General features: G+C 44.6%; 3 protein-coding genes across 4 annotated transcripts; 2 read left to right on the top strand and 1 right to left on the bottom strand.

The window, feature by feature from the left end:
- Positions 1-328: 328 nt before the first annotated feature.
- RABEPK (Rab9 effector protein with kelch motifs) lies at positions 329-4,013 on the bottom strand. The gene is made up of 7 exons (XM_090022956.1): positions 3,822-4,013; positions 3,594-3,742; positions 3,308-3,460; positions 2,709-2,870; positions 1,965-2,114; positions 1,004-1,153; positions 329-732 (listed from the first exon to the last, which is right to left on the bottom strand). Exons 1-7 carry the CDS (start codon positions 3,869-3,871, stop codon positions 422-424), a joined length of 1,125 nt encoding a protein of 374 aa, XP_089879082.1. The 5' UTR covers positions 3,872-4,013; the 3' UTR covers positions 329-421.
- Positions 4,014-4,032: 19 nt separating this feature from the next.
- On the top strand, positions 4,033-9,357 carry PPP6C (protein phosphatase 6 catalytic subunit). Its single transcript, XM_090022957.1, has 7 exons — positions 4,033-4,287; positions 4,616-4,711; positions 5,356-5,421; positions 5,956-6,097; positions 7,362-7,441; positions 7,605-7,814; positions 8,428-9,357. The coding sequence occupies exons 1-7, from the start codon at positions 4,213-4,215 to the stop codon at positions 8,674-8,676; spliced, it is 918 nt and encodes a 305-aa protein (XP_089879083.1). The 5' UTR covers positions 4,033-4,212; the 3' UTR covers positions 8,677-9,357.
- Positions 9,358-9,890: 533 nt separating this feature from the next.
- Positions 9,891-18,314, top strand: ARPC5L (actin related protein 2/3 complex subunit 5 like). Of its 2 annotated transcripts, none has more exons than XM_090022958.1 (4): positions 9,891-10,141; positions 13,842-13,914; positions 14,774-14,950; positions 17,739-18,314. In XM_090022958.1, the coding sequence occupies exons 1-4, from the start codon at positions 9,996-9,998 to the stop codon at positions 17,799-17,801; spliced, it is 459 nt and encodes a 152-aa protein (XP_089879084.1). In that variant the 5' UTR covers positions 9,891-9,995; the 3' UTR covers positions 17,802-18,314. The 2 variants fall into 2 exon arrangements, with proteins under 2 accessions (XP_089879084.1, XP_089879085.1); XM_090022959.1 differs by lacking the exon at positions 9,891-10,141 and adding an exon at positions 10,179-11,089 and having other exon boundaries at positions 13,844-13,914.
- The last annotated feature ends 836 nt before the right edge of the window (positions 18,315-19,150 follow it).

A 19,150-nucleotide genomic window follows, 5' to 3' on the forward strand; every position in this document is an offset into this window, starting at 1 on the left:
ACTGTTTAACTATGCTGGTAAAACTCCACATGAAGGCAAACCCTCAAGACCAGACAAGAAACAAACATAAAAAGCTGCAGGGAAAGGGTGAAAATAAGAGACTGGATCATGCTCTATAGCTAATCCTGTTCATGGGAGGCAGAGTTCAGAGCCTACTGTCCTTTAGCAAGGACAAGAAAATAAACAGCTGCAGCTCTGAAAGGGTGTAGTTATCTCAAGACTGGTTGTATGCATGTAGTTTGGGAATTTGAGTGAGGTAGAATAATGCAATCGTCACTCAATACTTCTATCCAGAGCACCTTTTAAAAAAGGTGTACTGAGCACAATGTTGTCAGTTTGTAGTAGTCCTGTTTATTGGAGCTGTGTTACCTGCTAAACATACAAAAAGGAGAATGGGTCTATACAAGTGGTAAACCCTGCATTACTCAACTAGACTTACAATACAGTCCCTGTAAATTTCCCCTTGAGTATCCATCCCACCAAACACAAAGAATAGATACACGAGGGTGTCTTCTATGTTTCCTTTTCCAATTTGTTTGTTCTGACTTGGGTCACCTTCTTCAGCAACTGTAACAGTTGCTTCCTTCTCAAACTTGTCTCTGTTTGTTGCAGCTTCTGAAACATTGTTCTCCACACTGTTACACACTTGCCATGGAATTATGCACATGGAATGGTCCAGCCTTCCAGGGGGCAAGGGGGAATCAAATTCTAGCAGTGTCCAATGCTGTTTTTCTGCAGCCAAACAGAAAGAGACAATTCACTGTGGAATCAGCCCATAACTTCACAAAGGACAGGGGCATCAAATTATAAGCCAGTGTGCAAATTCTCCCCACAAAAGTGGGTACGTAGACCCAAAATACGATTTATTTCAGTTATATTATATATACATTAAAACTACAGGAGATCAAGGGAATCTAGGACCAATGTAGTAAATCGTATCAAAGAGGTTAATGTTTTCCTTAAGTGCAGACACCTTTGTATAGGTGAAGGAAAAAATGCCCACCTATGTGATATCTGTACATTGTATCCAGTGCCCCAGTTGGGTCTACTCCACCAAAAATGTAAAAATGGTCCCTAAAGGCAGCAGCTGAGTGTGCTGCCCGTCCTCCTGGGACATCACCAGTCACCAGTACCTTTTCCCACTTCATATCACCTGTAATAGGAAAAAAACAAATCAATAGCTATATTTTATAGAAAGACAAAAGAGTATTTATTAGCTAACAGTGGGGCAGCGTTTGAAATTTAGGGTGCGCGCGTGTGCGGTGGGGACACAACACCACCGAACCCAGTCTCTGGATTTGCTTTTAAGAGCTCAGACTGGTAACATGGCTGCTGTTCTTTTTCAGATTTGAATATATCAGACATTACAAGTACTTAGTACCCTCCTGCATCAGACAGATTTCTGTCTTCCTTGGGAATACGGTAGATTTCCCTTTGCCAGAGTACTTGATGTACCTACAATTGTCAGGATGCACGTACAGTAGGAGCTATACTTGTTTAAGATCATTTTCCTATAGAACCCTAGGAACAACTACTCCAGCACATGGAAAAGTTAAGTAATTTTTCAGTAATTTAAAAACCCCACTACATATCAGCATATGCTCAGACAGGCCAAGTAAACAACCGTTCCCCAACCTACAGTACAGGACTGTGAATTTCTCACAGTGATACAGAGAGCAGACAGCAAGAAGAGGTGGATAAGATCTGTGCAAACATGCACCTTGACACTGTCATCACTTTGGGCATGCCAATAGAAATTGTTTGCTTAAAGACTGCAGTTGCCTGTGCACTTACCATATTGCATGGCTGCTCAGACAAATGCAGAAAGCAGGACAATGAAAAAAAAAAGTCCCTCCCATCTGCAGCCAGCCACTCAGATGTATACTTACTGCACTTATGCAATGGTCGCTTCAGTGATTTACATAGTATTTAATAATGCAGACACAGCTTCCTCACATACTTACTTGTATCCAAGCAAAAGAGATCATCATAAAAATGTTCACCAGCTAGCCCCCCGTGCAAAAAGAGCCTGCTCCCAACTGCAACAACTGCATGCCCTTGCCGAGATGCAGGAGGATCCCCATGCACTTCTGGCTGTGACCAAGTCAAAGTGGCTAGACATGGGAAAATATACAGGCATTAGGAAGATACTTGCTGAAGTTCTGTAAAGCCAATAAACTAGCAGGGTTTCCAAGTGAGGCATTTTCCCTAAAGGTGATACTGTTGAGAACTCAGCTGGAATACTGGGTACAGCTTTGGTCACAGGATCAAGGGTGAATTCTAGCTGAAGGAGGCTCAAGGAAGGGCAGTGGGGGATGATCGAGAAAAGGGAAAGCCTGTCTTATAAAGACTAAAAAAGGTTGGCTTGTTTAGCATAGCAAAGTGAAAGATGAGAGGGGATATGACTTCTGTTTGTAAACGTATGGGGGGAGGGAGGGGTGGAACACCAGAGAAGGAGAAGAACTTTAAGCTAGAGGCCAATGGTGGTGAAAGAACACATATAAACTTCCCATGTGTAGATTCAATTTGGGAATTAGAAGACAATGCCTAACATGGACTCCTAGCCACAAATCAGGCTTCCAATAACACACTGTATTTGAACTTGTATGTATTATTTGTGTATCTAGTTCCTTAGTTCTGCATAATGCAAACACTCACTCCAACGAGGCAATGAATGCGTTTACAGAGCTTTAGTTACTTAGAGTTACCTGTATCAAAAACATGAAGCTGTTGATCTTTAACAGGCTCTGCTCCTTTATCTCCTCCTCCAAACACATACAAGCAGTCTCCTATAACAGCTGACGATGAATGAAATGTCCTTGGGAGTGGCTGAGTGCCAGTTACCTCAGGACTTTCCCAGGTTCCTAATTCTAATTAAAATAAAATCATAATTGCAAATTGACTGTGAATAAGTTTCACATGGAAATCAGAAGACTGTGTCTAACCCTGGGATGCTGATCTTGCTGGAGTGATCTGACCCCAGCTGACTTCCTACCCCTGGGACAGATGATCTTGCGAGGTCCCTTCCAGCCCTCATGTTTATGAATTTAACCATTAGAGTAAGGTTTTGGAGCAGCCGTCCACTTGGTGTAGTAGATTAAAAAAAAGTAAATCAAGGGCTGCTTTAATATGGAGGCTGATGCTTAGTGGATCAATGGTTGCTGGAAGCACCAGAGCACTGAACTAGATGCAGGAGGCTACTTCCAGTTTCTGTTCCTAAAAAAACCTCCCAGCAGCTTTTCACGTGAAGAAAAGCCCCTCTCCGCGTGACTGGCCAGCAGAGAGACAAGGACGGCTGGGCGCTCACCTGGGTTCAGCACTTGCACGCTATTCCTGTTCCCCGACTGGTCGGCCCCTCCGAACACCCACAGGCTGGACGGGTCGCTGGCTGGAACGAAGGTGGCGTGCTCGTACCGGGCTAGGAGCCCCGTCCACCTCAGCAGAGCCCACCTGTGCGCACCTGCCAGGCGAGGGACAAGGGCGCGTTTGTGCCCCAAAGCTTGCAATTACAATTTTTTTTTAACTATTTTTTTAAACAAAAATCTGGTTGGTCTCATGAGCAACTAGGCCGCGTGCAGCCCCCCCCGACTCACCCAGCTCCACGAGGTGGGCGTCGGAGAAGCTGGCGGCGGGGTCGGCGCCCCCGACCACGACGACGCCATGGGCCGCGGGCCGGGCCCAGTAGCAGCAGCCGTGTCCGACGCGAGCGCAGGGGCCGTCGCCGCGCGGGGCCAGGACGTACCTGCAAGGGGACGTGGGGCGCGTCAGGACCGGGCCGCGCCGGCGGGGCGCGACGGGACCCGGGGGCGGGGGGCACTCACCACGCGGCCCGGCGGGGCGCCGCCCCGGGCTCCAGCAGCGGCAGCCGCATGGGCCTGAGCGAGGGGCGCGGGGCCCGACACGCCCCCCGAACCGGGCCCGGCCCATCGCTAGCAGGAAGACTACACTTCCCGGCGTGCCCCGCGGCCGGCGCGGGGCAGGCTGGGAGGCAAGGCGAGGCGACTCAACCGCGCCTCACGCACACCGGAAGCCTGTGGGGAGACGGCTGACTTCCGCTTCTAGCACTCCCGGCCGCTCTGCTGTGCAGACGCTCGCCCCGGAAGTCCCCCCACTTCCGGCCTCTGCGAGAGGGGCCGACGGGGGGGGCGGGATTTTAGCGCTCCCCGGAAGTGCCGGGCCCCGCTTCCGGCGCCCCGGAGCCGCTCTGCCAAGATGGCGCCGCTGGACCTGGACAAGTACGTGGAGATCGCGCGGCTCTGCAAGTACCTGCCCGAGAACGACCTCAAGGTGAGGCCCGGGCCGCCGCCCCTCGCCCCGTCACAGCCTTTGTGTCTGGGGGGCTACCGAGGCAGTGCCCAGCCAGCTGCGTCGGGCCCGGGGGCCGGATCCGTGGCTTGTCATTTGCAGGCTGGCAGAGGTCCGGCCGGCTTGGGGTCCCCGGTACCTTTGTCATATACTTAACTCAAATTATGTTAACATTTTTTTTTGGTGATTTGGAGCTGAATCTGCAGTTTACAGGCACAGCACAAATGTTTCAGTGAATTAGTTAATTTCTATTACAACAATGCGGGTGCACTGATGTACTGACCCATAGTAACTTTTTTTCCCCCCATAGCGCTTATGTGATTACGTGTGTGACCTACTGTTGGAAGAATCAAATGTGCAGCCAGTATCAACGCCAGTTACGGTCTGTGGAGATATACACGGACAGGTAACGTTTCAGTACCATGCTTCCCGTGTGTTTCCTGCCGCACCCATGGAGAGCAGGATGCCACCATTCTTCCAAGACTGATGGCTAACTCCAACTGAGGTGTATGGTGAGGAGCCAGATTTAGCTAGTGCACATTCAGTGACTTCAAGCATTTGGTGTGCTCTGCCCTTGGAGTGAAATGCAAAAATATCTTGTATTTTTCTCAGCGTTTCTCTGTGCGTAGTAAGGGAGCCCCTCCCAGAAGCATTCCCAAACAACTCTCCCATCCAGTGACCCACTGGAGAGTGGTGGTGTTTAGACTAAAGTTGTTGGAGCTGTTCAGTACTAGTGGGGCCTCATTGCAAAAGGGTGGTGCTCCATTTGAGTTCGTCTGTTAAGCTTGCAGGATTGATTCAGCATTTGCAGCTGTACAGCAGTTTGTGCCTGGTAAAATCAGCTGTTTTGGCAGGGGAAGGTTATCACTGACAAAGTGCACAGAGGGCAGTCTCCCCATTCCGGTCATGACTGTTTATCAGCCTTCGTAGAACTTTGTTTCAGGCAACTTATATCTTGTGCTTTCCTATTTCCAAGTGATGATTGTTGTTGCAAGTGTATTAGCCTACTGTTAATGCGGATTTTTAACATGTGCAAACTCTTCTTTACAGTTTTATGACTTATGTGAATTATTCAGAACTGGAGGTCAGGTTCCTGACACAAACTATATATTTATGGTATGTAAAAATTGTTGATCATGCAAAAGGTAATAATTTTTAAAAAATATACTGATCTAAAAGGGATTTCAACTATCTTTTGGTTTTCATTTTCATTTATAATTCTTGCTTGTAAACATCTTAGGCATGTGATAAAGCTTTCCACTCTGTTCACCCTCTTCTGATAACATGCAGCATTTGATTTGTCCAGCAAAAATGAAATATTCAGTGCTGGCTCTCACAAAAGGAAAGAAATTACAGCATTTGCTAAATAAAAACTGTAGTTCATGATACCAACAAAAAGGACATCCTGAATGCATCTTAGAACATGTGCAACCTTATATGACCAGAAATATAGGACCATGGGGGAATATTTGTTTTCAACTAAAATTTTGAATAATCTAAATCTTAGCTGTGAAATAAAGTAGTCTTCAGAGCTGCTAAAACAGAGTCAGGCTTTTTGGCAAATTGAGGTATTAGAAATAGATATGTTACTGTGTGCATTATTGAAGTTGACTTGCTTTCTACTTACAAATACATATTTTCAACTTACAGGGTGACTTCGTAGACAGAGGTTACTATAGTCTCGAGACTTTCACCTACCTTCTTGCACTAAAAGCTAAGTGGCCTGATCGTATCACGCTTTTACGGGGCAATCATGAAAGCAGGCAGATAACACAAGTGTACGGATTTTATGGTAAGACTGGTTAACAAAGGCATATCTTCCTTAGGGACATCTGGTTGTTTTTTTCTGCTACTGTATATAGCTTTCCTGTTGGCAGAGTAGATTGTGGAAATGGGGTCCAGTCCCTGATCTTCCATAAAATCTTAAGCAGGTCTTCAGCTTTATTCCAGTTTCATGGATAAGTGTATGTTAAGCACTTGAGAATGCCGAGGCTTAATATTTGAAGTACTCTGGTATCCTGTAAAGTCCTATTAGAAAGTAAAATTAATATTGAGATTCTCATTAGACCTGGTTTTATTCTGTGTTGTCATAATAACAAAAATGATTTACCTGGTAAGTCGTGAGTAGGGCAGTAAACGGACATTAAGGGATAGATGCTTCACCACAATTAAGCAATAGAGCAACCACTTAAATATTGCGGGAGTAGATGCTCCTAGAAGTGACATCTAAGTTTACTGAAGTGACAGAGACACTAATAGCTGTTTCAGAGAATGTGTAGTCCATAACAGGATGCGTGTGACAGCAAGGACAAATAGGTCTGAGTTTTGACATGGTGTCCTAAGATAGCAAAGAAATCTTTGCTTTCTAGGTCCAAGTTGCCTAGAGCTGTTTTAAACCTAGTTCATTACAGCTCTACTGCAGGCTGAGTGTCCTCTTAATTTGGGCAGGAAAAGGATATTACGTAATTCAGCTGCCTGTATAGACAGGGGCACACTGTGATCTTGTGGCAGTTAAAGGCAGTAGCAGAGGCTGTTCAAAAAGGGTTGTCTCAGCTTCTTACAGTGACTCTGAATGTGGAAATAAAAGTTTCCCTTAAACAAAACACCCTCTGCAGTCTGTGCCCTGATGTGGCTTCTCTGGCACATTTTGGAGTTGAGGAATCAAAGTCGCTGTAGCTTGCTTCTTTTACTCTGTGTAGGCCAGATGCTTTTGATCAGTCCAGTATCTGACTTGTTTTCACTGAGCAGCAATTGAGCCAGTCCAGTTAAGACTTTTTTCAAAGTGAGCTATTGGGTTGCGGGAAAGAGAGAAAGCACTTTCATTTATGTCGACGCGGGGTCCAAGTCTGTATTGCCTGAGCATGCAAGACGTGATAAAACAGGCATAGAAGAAGCTGCAGATGGCTGTGGGACACGTGCCTTCTCATTGTGTTCCAGTGTTCTTGCGTGATGGAGTGACCTATATTTAACTCTTTGAAATGCCAAGTTCTAGTTGAAATTTTCAACAGTTTTTTTTTTTCACATTCAGGCAGTAAAACAGGTTCTCTCTTTAACAGATGAGTGCCAAACCAAATATGGAAATGCTAATGCTTGGAGATACTGTACCAAAGTGTTCGACATGCTCACAGTAGCAGCTGTAAGTTTTATGCTCATTTTGAGAAATATAAAGCATGGCTTGTTTCTTTAGACATTTCTCTCAAGTGATTAGTAGTCTTTCACTGTTCCCTTGCAGAGTGCTGTCAGATTGAAGGGAGAAGTAAAATTGTGCCATACCTGACACTGTGTCCTTTTTCCTTCAGTTAATAGATGAGCAGATTCTCTGTGTACATGGTGGCCTATCTCCTGACATCAAGACACTGGATCAGATTCGAACCATTGAACGCAATCAAGAAATTCCTCACAAAGGAGCCTTCTGTGACCTTGTCTGGTCTGATCCAGAGGATGTTGATACCTGGGCAATTAGTCCCCGAGGAGCAGGCTGGCTGTTTGGTGCAAAGGTCACAAATGAGGTAAAAGCATCATGAAGTAGAATGTAGAAGTGCTGACACCAGCTAAAACGTTTACCCTCAAGCATGTGCAGGTAGAGTTGTATGATTTCTCAGTGTACAACACAGCTGTCTCAGACAGAACAGTAATTCACTTAAAGTGCACTTAAATTGCAGTTTACTATTGGACAGTATTAAGTACTAGACATACCTCACTAAGAGCCTTTCCAGCTTTTAAAACCAGTGGTGTTCCCACTGCCAAATACGCAAAGTGGTGTTTTCCTTCTCAAAATGAGCTGTTTTAGCTTCTGCTTCTGTTACTGTTGGTTATGATTATGTACCCTTTGTTAACTAGTTCCTTAACCAGTCTGTCAGTGGCATGAAAAAGGATACCTGTCTCATTATCTCAGAGGAGTCTGAGGCACAACTAAGGAATCTTTTAATTAATTTTATCTACAGTAAAACTAGCGGTGATTCCTGCTGACAATTATGTGCAGATTTGCAAAGCGAACCACTTTAGTAAGTGGGATACTTGTTTGCCCCTAAGGTACCTTGTTCTAAGTTGCAGAGCTGTTGTATAAAGAGCATCTCTGACTCTTGCATATGTTTACATGTCTTTTCTTTCTTTATATTACAGTTTGTTCACATCAACAACTTAAAACTCATCTGCAGAGCACATCAGCTAGTGCATGAAGGCTATAAATTCATGTTTGATGAGAAATTGGTAACAGTATGGTCTGCGCCGAATTACTGCTACCGCTGCGGAAATATTGCATCAATCATGGTCTTTAAAGATGTAAATACAAGAGAACCAAAGCTATTTCGTGCAGTTCCAGACTCAGAACGTGTAATTCCTCCTAGAACAACTACACCGTATTTTCTTTGAGATCTTTTCCCGTCCTGCTGTTTCCCCCACTTCCTTGTACTATTCCTCTACAGTATACTTTTTATTGAGCACTTTGCTGCTGAAATGCTGCCTCTTGCCTTTTTTTATTTTTAAATTATCTAAATTTATTGTGTATTATGGAGTCTGTAGCAAATATACCTTGATTTCCCTACCCTGGATCAAATTGAGAATGCTTGTGAAATGTCCTCACCATTTATACTGCTGCATATAGTTCTTGTGTATTTCTGGTTGTAGGTGAAATGTTTTCCCTCTTTAAAAAAAAAAAATCATAAATGCATCGGAACTATTTTGATATCCCACTATATCATTCAATGTTTTGTTTGGTAAGTTTTAAGAAATTTCAGCAGCAAAGTTACCTGGTGTGCACGATGGGACCGTAAATGCGTTGTGTTGTGTACACATCTCCAAGACGTAAAACTGAATTTGTCCTTGTTTATCTTGTTTTAAGTGGATATGAAATAAAGTGGTCTAAAGGGCTGTTCCCTCTTTTGTTTTTTTAGGATTCCAATTAAAATAGAAAGAACGTGCTACAGCTATTGAATTTGTACATTAAAATAATTGTTCTGATTTTTTCAGATACCTTGTATTTTTAATAAAGTCATATCTTAAATGAAATCCACCTCCTAGGTTAAATATTGCAAATAAAAATCCTGCATTGTTTATGTGAACGTATGTCCTTTTCCATCTCAAGAACTGCGTAACTTGTTGGTTCACTCTTGGGGAAGCGATCCAGCAAATGCGGGTCTGCTCCAAAACGCGACTGTGCCAAGAGCAGCAGATGTGTCTTTCTAGGCATTCGGGTCACACAAAGTCCCGTTACTGTTCTCATTAGCAACCACAGCTCCTGGCGTACGAGGCTGGGTCCTGGCAGCACTGATGGTTGGCAGTCAGGGGGGACAAATTTCCACGCTAACCACAGCATCACGTAGACGTGGCAATGGGTGACACTGTGTCTACTGTTACATTTCAGAGAACCAAACAGTGTGAAGTGATGTGATGTGCCACGCTGCACGCTTGGGATCCCGGTTGCAAGCCTGGGTAGAAACCTCCGTGCCCCTTCCCTCCTGTTTCATCTCCTCTGTGACAAGTGACATGGGAGCCAGGGCAGTTCTGCAGCCAGCCTTCCGCTCGGGCCGTGACCCCCCCCACCCGGAAGTGCTGCATCGCATCGCTTCCGGCCCCGTCCCTCCCCTTCCGACAGGGCTTCCGGTTCCGGCTGTCCCGGAAGCGGCGGCGAGGTGTGGAGCGGAGCGGGCCGGGCCGGGTGGGCCGCGCCGTCTCTAGGCCGCCGGCCCGGCATGGCCCGGAACACGCTGTCCTCGCGCTTCCGCCGCCTGGACATCGACGAGTACGACGAGAACAAGTTCGTGGAGGAGCCGGACGAGGCGGCGGCGGCCGAGCCCGACCCCGGCCCCGGCCCCGAGGTGGAGGCGCTGCTGCGGCAATATCCTTCCTTCCGGCGGGGGGTGGTGGGTGGGGTCCTCCCCTCTTCTCCAGGGGCGAGCAGGCGCCGGCCTCTTCTTCCCAAGGGAAAAGGGCGACTGTGGACCCGGCCTCAAACGCAGATTCGTTTCTGGTCGATATAAAACATTCGCCCCCTTGCTTGAAAGAGCCGCCGCCTCTCGCTGCGCCCAGGCAGGCAGAGATGGGGTAGAAAAGTGCCCAGTGCGCCAGCCACGGGGCCGGGAGGCAGCGGTGCGTGTCGGGCGGGGGCGCAGGCTCCGTTTGCGCTGTAATCAGTCTGAGGGGTGGAAACCGTCTAGGTCCAAAAGAGACTGAGAAGGTGCAGCAGGGACCAGGTCTGTGTTGTGGCACAGATGGGGCTGTTAGTTGCTTCTGGATCTCGCAGTCTGTTACAAACCTCTGCCCTGGTCATCTTTCCTGCCCAGGGATCTTGCAAGGTCACCTCCAGCCCCTAATGCCTGTGAATCAATGCAGCACCCAACCCTCGCTTTTTAGAGCAGCTGGAAACTTGCTTGGTTTGTGATCTTAGATATAGCTGCCAGCGGTCCTGGGAAACCACCCAGAATTAATTCGGTTACAAAACCGGGGGGTTGCCAGCAGCGGTGGACGGAGAGCCTTGTATAGGAAGAGCCCGTTCCGTTGCCTCACCCTGTTTCTGAAACCATCTCTCAAGTAGAACGATGTGTATTGAAATAAGCGACTTGTGCCAAACTGATGTCAAAGTGCTTAAAATAACTCTGCCACCGTCTGCACTGGGACCTAACCCAGATTGCTCATATTAAACAGCCTGCTCAGCAGATGAAAGCGAAGCAGCTCCTCTACTGCATGCTCTGGAATGAAGTCTTGTATCTGCGTGGGGATCCTATCGAGCGGGGAGGGCCTGTGGGAGAAATAGCGCCTGTAGCCTGTCTGTGCATCTCAGAAATCAGTATCCGTTCATTTTGGAATTTGCAGATCTCCTGTTTTAAGCACAGATTTGGGGGGGAGAGGGTGCACAGAGGAGTGTTTGGTGCCTCAAGAGGCTGATAATTTCCACGTGCAAAAAAGCATCTCTAGCTTAGAGATGCTACTTATGTGCCTCGCTGACTTCACTGTTTGGCTTCTTCACTGAAGCTGTGAAAAGGGACTGGTGATGGGGTCTCTGTGCTGTGGGATTGCCTGAAGGGCTGGATCAAGACCCACCGAACAGCCCTGGGATGTGGATTACTCTTGGTGTCTGCTGGATTCTAATCAGTGATAGCAAGGTGAAAGGCACTGGATCTTATTGTCAGTGTTTGGAGTCATCTAGTTCCTAAATAAGATCCCTTCAATGTAAAATGATTGTAGTTACTTCAAACGCTCTGATTAGTAGCGAAACGTGTAACATGACCTGATCCTTTTTCCTGATCAGAACTCAGCAGATGCTGTCACTTGTGCCTTTCTTCCTTGCCAAGTCAGTTCATTCAAGAAGTAATCCTGGCTGAGTGAGTGTTTGGAGGAACACGTCCCTGACTATTACATGGCAGGCTTGGTTGGTTTTTTTTGTGTGCATGGTTTTAGGTTTGATAGATTGGGAATAGCTTGGTACTCAGGGATGGGCTATAAATAGTTTAATCATCATCCTTCTGTGGACTTGTATTTTAAGCAGAGGGGGGAAAAAAATAGCTAATCCTTCGGGTCTTCCTGTTAGTTGTCAGCAATGCAGACTACTTCTGGCCATCCTCTGTTCTCTTATTTGGCATTGCTGGAAGTGAGCAAATCAGTTAAAAAAATCTATGTTCCTACCTCCTCTTTCTCGAAGTATGCTGCTATGTCGCAGTTCCACAGCCTAGTTCATGAGTATTTGAGACCAAGGGGTTTCTGCTATCAGGGGTGTACGTTTTGTAGTGAGTGGGAACGCTTCTGTTTTTGTAACAGTGAAGCCTTGTCAGCTTAACTGACAAAGGATGTTCTGTCAATGTGAACTGCTTTAAAAATAACAAATGAAGAGGAAGTTGACCTTGAAGCAAAATGAATGCCTGCTTGTAATTCATAGTCTGCTGAAAGGCTCTAGCAGTCTTACTTTTGCTATGTGGTTTTGTGGCTTAGATTCATAGAAAAATAGTGTTGAAAGGGACCTCAGGAAGTTGACTGTGCTTTGAACAGGACATTAGACCAGACATCTCTGCCTAAACCATCCCAGCCAAGTATCTGTTTAACCTGCACTTAAAAAGTCCAGAGATGGAGATTCCACCCCCGCTCCAGGTAACCTGTTCCAGTGCGTCACCACCCGCATAGTGAGAGACTTCCAGTATCCAACCTACACTTCCCTTGCTGCAATTTGAGACCAGTGCTCCTTGGCCTGTCCCCTGGAAAAGTCTGTCTGTGGTGGTGATTCCTTTAGAATCTGATTAGCTTTTTAATTGTGCGTGTTGCTCCCCAATAAGCGTAGCAGCTGTTTTGTCCAGCTGGTATGTCCTACTACAGTTCGTGGCACAAAGAAGTTGCACATTTTCATTCGCAGAGATCAGGATACCAAGTGTTCCTTCCCTTGGGGGATAGTGACAGAAATGCATGCTGTCATCTTCAGCCCTATTCCTGTAATTGAATACTTTATTCTGTTCATCTTTGGTTTAGGAGATGTGATTAAAAACTGTTCATATGAGGTAGGCCACATTTCTTGTGCTGTGTGTTATCTGAATACTTGCAGATAACTTTTTTTTAGCTCTCTAGCTGCCCAATGGCACACCTGCCACAGCAGGGGCTTGGTAATTCTCAGTGTCTGTCCAAGGTACTTCCATCTCTTCTCGAGATAAGGAGTTGAACTGCCTGACAAATCCAAACATATATTATACATCTGTTCTATTATGGACCTACTATTTCCCCTTCAGGGCATTTGGAAAGCTGTCTTTACTGTGGATTTCAGGTTTATATGTACATGTGTCAGGGTGGAAATAACATCTGAGCTAAAGATTTGTAGTGAAGTCTGAGATTTTAGTTGTAGATTTTTAATTTTTTTAACTCTCGACGTATCTTTTAACATTTTTCTTTCTTTTGACCTTGAAATCCTAAATCCACTTTGCAAGTTCTAGCTGTAGGAGGTGTGGCCCTGATGCTGGTCGTCTGTCTTACAGAAAGAATTGGGAAATCTTTCTGGATTCTGTGTGTTCAGATTACAAGATCCCTTAAGAACTCCATCTGGCTGTTTTAGGATTTTGGTGTCTGTAGAATATTCATTCTGCTCCTCATTAAGTAATACAACGTTTGCAACAAGTCAGGGTAGCCCAAAGGTCACAGTGACATTCAGCCATTATGGTGTAAATCCTGAATGATTGGAAAAAGTAAAGGAGGGTCTGCTGACCTTGACCTGAGTTTCCTTGTGGTTGTCACTTCCTTTCCTCATGATGCACTTGCTGGCATTTTCCTGTTGCATCATCTTTGGAAATCAGCTCTGCTCTGTTATTCCAGGATATGCTATGAAGACATTTAGAGTATTCAGAAGCCTATATTCCTGGTTGTAACTACGTTAAAATGAGGGTTAGGATTGTCTTAGCAAAGGGAATGGCTGCTGCAGTTTGTTCTTTCTTCCTGTTTTAGTTGCTCTTAGGAGATGGTGATGTGTTGCAAAATCCAGTGCCATGGGTTCTGGACTGTCCCTTCTAGAATCATTAATAATTAAAGAATAACTAAACAACTTGCATCCTTGACTTGCTGTGCTGCACAGGTGACATGCTCCGAGCTTTCCACATGGCCTTAAGGAATTCTCCGGTTAACACGAAGAATCAAGCAGTAAAGGTAAATGAGGCCTTTGGGCTTTTCCTGGTCTAGTTCCATCCGCTTTCAGTGTTGGCATATGGGTCCCTAGCAATTCAGCAGTGGATTGCTGGGATACTTCAGAACAGTGGCTGCTTTCTCAAAATATGAGTCGCTGATCATCAATACCCTAGTGTGGAACTGTTTGTGAACTAATGAACATATGTTCTGATTCCCAATTAGTAACACTTCTCATGCCATATCTGAACCTTTTCTGTGCAACCTTAAAGACAAAAATAATTTTGAGAAGCTTTCCAAAACAATTAGGGGTACTCCAACAATGTCCACGCAGCGGTATCATACATAGTCAGAGTCTGTGCGCCACAGTACATTTGATGTTCCACTGGGTAGGAGGTGGGGTAAGAATCAACATGTAGAGAGCAAATGGCAGGTGAGTCAAAGGGCAGCAGTCCCATGACATGCCAAACTCCTGACACTCAGAAGAGGTAGGGGGACTGGCAGGATGTGCCTGAAACCACGTGTGGATTTTGTAATGTGCTATATCAAATATATTTGACTTAATTGTGGGGAGCTTGCTGCTACAAGCCTGAATCAACTGACCCAGAATATCCCCTTCACACTTGCTCACAAGGCATGACCAGTGACCTTTGTCACGACTTATATTTAAAAAAAATTGGTTCCAGGTGCTCTTCAATGGTGATATTTAAATGAAAACACTTAAGCCTCCTGGTTCATGATGAACTGAACTAACCTCTTAATTAACCTGTTAGTTGCACTGAATGCTGGTTATTGGGTACATTTTAGATACAGATAAGAGTTTTCTGTTCTCCTCTTTGGGGCAGTTGGATCTGATATGATTCTGTCTTTCTTGTCTTTGCAGGAACGGGCCCAGGGTGTAGTCTTTAGGGTTCTTACTTCCTTCAAAAGCAGCGAGATAGAACAGGCAGTAAACTCCTTAGACAAAAATGGCATTGACTTGTTAATGAAGTACATTTATAAAGGATTTGAAAAGCCAACAGAAAACAGCAGTGCAATATTACTTCAATGGCATGAAAAGGTACGTGTCTCTTCTGGTGCTGCTAAAGCTTGAAGGCGCAGTTAGTTATATAAGATCAGAGGTGAAAATCTGAGTGAATGCTTTACCTAATGGTATGTCTTCAGCACTGCAGCATGACTAGCTGTGTTCAGTGGAGGTATTTCAGCTAGACCCCCTGGCCATGAGAGGAGTCTGGGAGAGCTTTCCCCCTGGGGTCTGCTAGAGCACTGGCTCTTTTAACCTTTTCAACATGCTTCTCAGCCCATCTTTTCTTGCGGCCATTTAGGGAGGTTTGGAGCTCCAGAGTGGAGAGGCTGGCAATTGAAGGAGGCATCAGATGGAAATTTTGTGTGTAGTTGAATGGCTTTTTCTTCCTTCCTTTTGAGGGAAAGTGTTTGACTTTTTTTTCTGATTAGGCACATAGGTAATATGAGCTGTTTGGACCTCTAGGTAGATGCTTGAGAAATAAGTATGCATTAACTGTATTTCCTTGGGCAGTTATGGCACCTAGTAGCCATGCCATTAAGCACAGGAGCTGAGCAGTGCTTGCTGTAATTTGAGAGATGCTGCTCAGATAGAGTGTCTAATTGGAGCCACATACTACCCTAGAACTTGTGTGGAAGGACTGTTCTTATCTGTGTACTATCCCTAAGTAGGTCTCTGGAATGGGTGTTCTAGGAGTCTTTAAGGATGCAGCATTGGTCTCTGTGCCAAACCTGAATATTCCCCATCCCTCTATTCCCTGGGTGAGGTGCGTGGTTGAGCATGTAATGACTGTATCATGCCGCCCCCACCCCGGAAAAGCGCTACACAGGAGCTTTCCCTAGTTTTGAAGGTACAAATGTAAAACTGTCTAAAAATGTAGCTCTCTTTGGCAGAAAGAATATCCCTTTAAATTAGGCAGTTGACTATACCACTCTGCACTGCAGCAGCCCAAAGGAGGCATTCAGTTGTTGATGGCTCTTACATTTTGGGAGGGATATGCAAACAGAGCAATGGTGCTTATTAACAGTGACTACACTTAAGAGTTGAGCAGTTTCCACTTGCTCTGCAGAATGTCATTTCAACATGTGGAGGGTGGGAGGAGGAGACATTATGTTCTGAGGGCAGAAAGGAACGTGTTTCTGCTTGCTTCTGTTTCCAATGGAAACTGCGGGCTGGTGCCCTATGCTGTGTGAGATTACACAGCACACTACCCTGTCTGAGAAGACATGTCACCACTCAGAGTACGCAGGCACACACAAACATGGCCTGCATGCCCCTCACCAGACTTTGAAAAGAACAAAGCAGTTCTGAAGTAGACTTTGCACAGCTGCCATGTGCAGCTGTGTGTATCCTGCCCAGTGGCGTAACAACTGGTATGAAGCACATAACTTCTTTAGGGTGAGGATTTTGCTGTTTGGTTATGAGATGGTATTACATCTGAGATCAAGTGCTGCCTTTTGGGGAGCAGGATCAGAGCCAGTAACTCAGTAGTAGGGACAAGGCTCACAAGATTGGAATGCTTACTGCCTGTGCCACACCCCAACTTAGCACACTGCCTTAAGCTGCAAAAAGTCTGATGCTGTCACTGCTGCTCCAGTTCCATAAGTTGTAATATCTCACAGGTTGTATTCGCTTTATGCCTGGTAGGGAAACATATTTTAATGAGCTTGAGATGGTCTTAAAGTTGTGTATGTTAATAATTCATAGATATCTTTTTCCTTTGCTCCAAGTATATTCATTTTTTAGAGCTCAACAAGCATGACATTCTCTGTCTGTACATCAGGATACAGAAACCAAACTGAAAAGAACCTTGTTTTGTTAGTCTCTTACTCTTTCTTGAAACTTAACTGGCCTGCAGGATAGCATTGTGATCGGTGCCATCTGCTTACATGTCCTTGGGCTCTTGTATGTGGTTGAAAATAGTTTGTAACTGAAGAGCATTGGATTGTCATGTGGCTAACAGCATGCCTAAAGACAGAGGTCACCATTATGCCCATTTGACAGATGAACTCAGTGAATCAAGCTCAAGGTCCAGCCTAGCCTCCTTAATTGCAAGGCTGTCCTCCTTCAGTGCTATAAGCAGCACTACTGGAGTATGAACAGATGACTTCCGTTACCACAAATAACTCTTTCCTAGAGCTGCAGGATGAACCTGCACAGACTAGAGAGAGGGCAAGAGAAGGAGTAGGTGCTGGTGACATTAATTTCTGATTTCTCTTGCTGACAGCAACTATAAGGAATGGCTTTGCGGTCTGCTTAAAATAGCGTGGGTTAAACCGTGCAGCGATGTTTCTGTTGTGCTGCTTGAGGGAGTCTTTCAGTGATGATCACAGTTGAACAATTGTTGTTGACTGAAAGCACAACCACTACCTTGAGCTGACAGCATATTTAAAATTTGTCAATAGGTTTCCTTGGTAACACTGGTGCACTCCAATATAATGGGATGTTTCTTTATCAGAATCTGAGATTACAAGGAGAGAAGCAGGGTCGCTTCCTTACTTCTTGCATTTACAGAAGCACTAAAATCTATTTAAGCTGGTACCATGCTTTTAACTTGCATGTCAGAAAAAAAATCAGGGTTTTCTTTAATGAACCATTTTAGAAGTTTAAGGCAAGCACTTCCTTCTTGTATTCCTATGTAACATCAGAGAAGGTCTGAACATTTCAGAAGCTTTAGGCAACAAAAGGAGAGGATTGCGGTGTTTGAGTGGTACTAAGTATAGAAAGAGGGCTAACTAACATCTGCTCTTGCTTTTAAGATGCCTTATGTGTGTATGCTGTAGTGATCACACGTATAATATGTCTCCTTTTCCCACCCTCACAGGCATTAGCAGTAGGTGGACTAGGTTCCATAGTAAGAGTTCTTACAGCAAGAAAGACTGTTTAAAAGACTATTAACTTGAACCGAGATGACGCTCAGTTTTGGATGCAGAAGAAAGAACTGACACCATCTTTTCTAGAAATTGCAATCTACTGACATACTTTGGAAACCTCCTGTTGGAATGCTCTTAATTTTAAAGGTGGGGAGAGGAATAAATGTATTACTGTATATTTTCTGACTATCTAATGCAGGAGCCAAGACATCCTGATTCCCTTCTCGTTTAAGTAGAGCAGAAGGTACAACTTCTGCCCTCCTGTTACTGTAAGTGAAGAGGTAATTCTCTGATGCTGCTCTGTCAAAGTGTGGTGACATGAGATCCTATGTGTATTGCATATTTAAGAGGTAGCTATGTCATTGGCAGAAGCAAGAATCTCATGGTTTTGGGGTTAAGTAAATGTTCCTTTGAAAGGCTTTTTGAGGTTTTTTGTACATATGGTCAAAAGACTAGTTGGACTACTAGACTGACTTCATTGTAAAGTGCCTGCTGCATCAATAAAGTTTTTGGATTGTAAGAGTAAATCATTTTGGTTTGTTGTTTTTTTTTAAATCTAATTCATACAAATGCTATTGGCTCAAAGGTAACATAAATTATTTTTGGCCTGTGATTTCACTTGTATTCAACACTAGTTTTTAAAAGTTTAAATTTAAAAATTAAAAATACTCTCTTAACTGAGCACCTAATTGTAATGACAATAATAGCAAGATAAAGCTCACTTGTGTTTTGCCTGGATTTTTTTCTAATTTGATTTTGTACTTCCACCTGTGCCAGGTGAGGAAAGAAATACTTTGAAGTGCAGGCCCCAGATATTGCTATTAGAGAAAAGTCTTTCATGATATCATAGAAAATGAGGGTTGGAAGGGATGTCAGGAGGTCATCAAGTTCAGCCCCCCGCACAAAGCAGAACCAGACCCAACTAGATCATCCCAGTCAGGTCTTGAAAACCTCCAAGGATGGTGATTCCATTTGAAAAAAACTTGAGTAGATTGCCAGCTCACTATCTGATGCTTTCATGCTATTAAATGTCCTGGTAGAGGATTTTTTAAGTAATACCCCATTAGTATGTTGACACAAATCTGTATCTCACATTTCCATCTCTGTACAATATGTAAGATTGTGATTTAATATAACTGGATCAGAAGAGGTGCAACAGCTTCTTCCCCCTTCTATACCACTATCACAGTTTTTGGCCCCTGCAATCTCTATTTGGTCACTGTGCAGAAGCCTGGGTTCCTGTTCTTCCTAGAAAATTATTTTCTGCGCAAAATGTGGCATATAGCAAAACTTGGGTAGTCTCTCTCACAAGTGAGCCTTTAGAGAAACTAATAAGCTCTCCCTATTCATAACAACTAAGATG

This window comes from Crocodylus siamensis, chromosome 11 (assembly GCF_052110815.1).
Source record: "Crocodylus siamensis isolate JL-2025a chromosome 11, ASM5211081v1, whole genome shotgun sequence".
Classification (NCBI taxonomy): Eukaryota; Metazoa; Chordata; order Crocodylia; family Crocodylidae; genus Crocodylus; species Crocodylus siamensis.

Bases quoted from the DNA above. Each gene is read 5' to 3' on its own strand.
- RABEPK (XM_090022956.1), bottom strand. From the start codon at position 3,871: ATGCGGCTGCCGCTGCTGGAGCCCGGGGCGGCGCCCCGCCGGGCCGCG. The intron at 2,871-3,307 runs GTGAGCGCCCAG...TATTTTAATTAG, and splicing joins CGTGCAAGTGCTGAACCCAG to AATTAGGAACCTGGGAAAGT. The intron at 733-1,003 runs GTGGGCATTTTT...GTTTGGCTGCAG, and splicing joins AATGTACAGATATCACATAG to AAAAACAGCATTGGACACTG.
- PPP6C (XM_090022957.1), top strand. From the start codon at position 4,213: ATGGCGCCGCTGGACCTGGACAAGTACGTGGAGATCGCGCGGCTCTGC. The intron at 4,712-5,355 runs GTAACGTTTCAG...TCTTCTTTACAG, and splicing joins GTGGAGATATACACGGACAG to TTTTATGACTTATGTGAATT. The intron at 7,442-7,604 runs GTAAGTTTTATG...TTTTTCCTTCAG, and splicing joins ACATGCTCACAGTAGCAGCT to TTAATAGATGAGCAGATTCT.
- ARPC5L (XM_090022958.1), top strand. From the start codon at position 9,996: ATGGCCCGGAACACGCTGTCCTCGCGCTTCCGCCGCCTGGACATCGAC. The intron at 10,142-13,841 runs ATATCCTTCCTT...GCTGTGCTGCAC, and splicing joins GTGGAGGCGCTGCTGCGGCA to AGGTGACATGCTCCGAGCTT. The intron at 13,915-14,773 runs GTAAATGAGGCC...TTGTCTTTGCAG, and splicing joins CGAAGAATCAAGCAGTAAAG to GAACGGGCCCAGGGTGTAGT.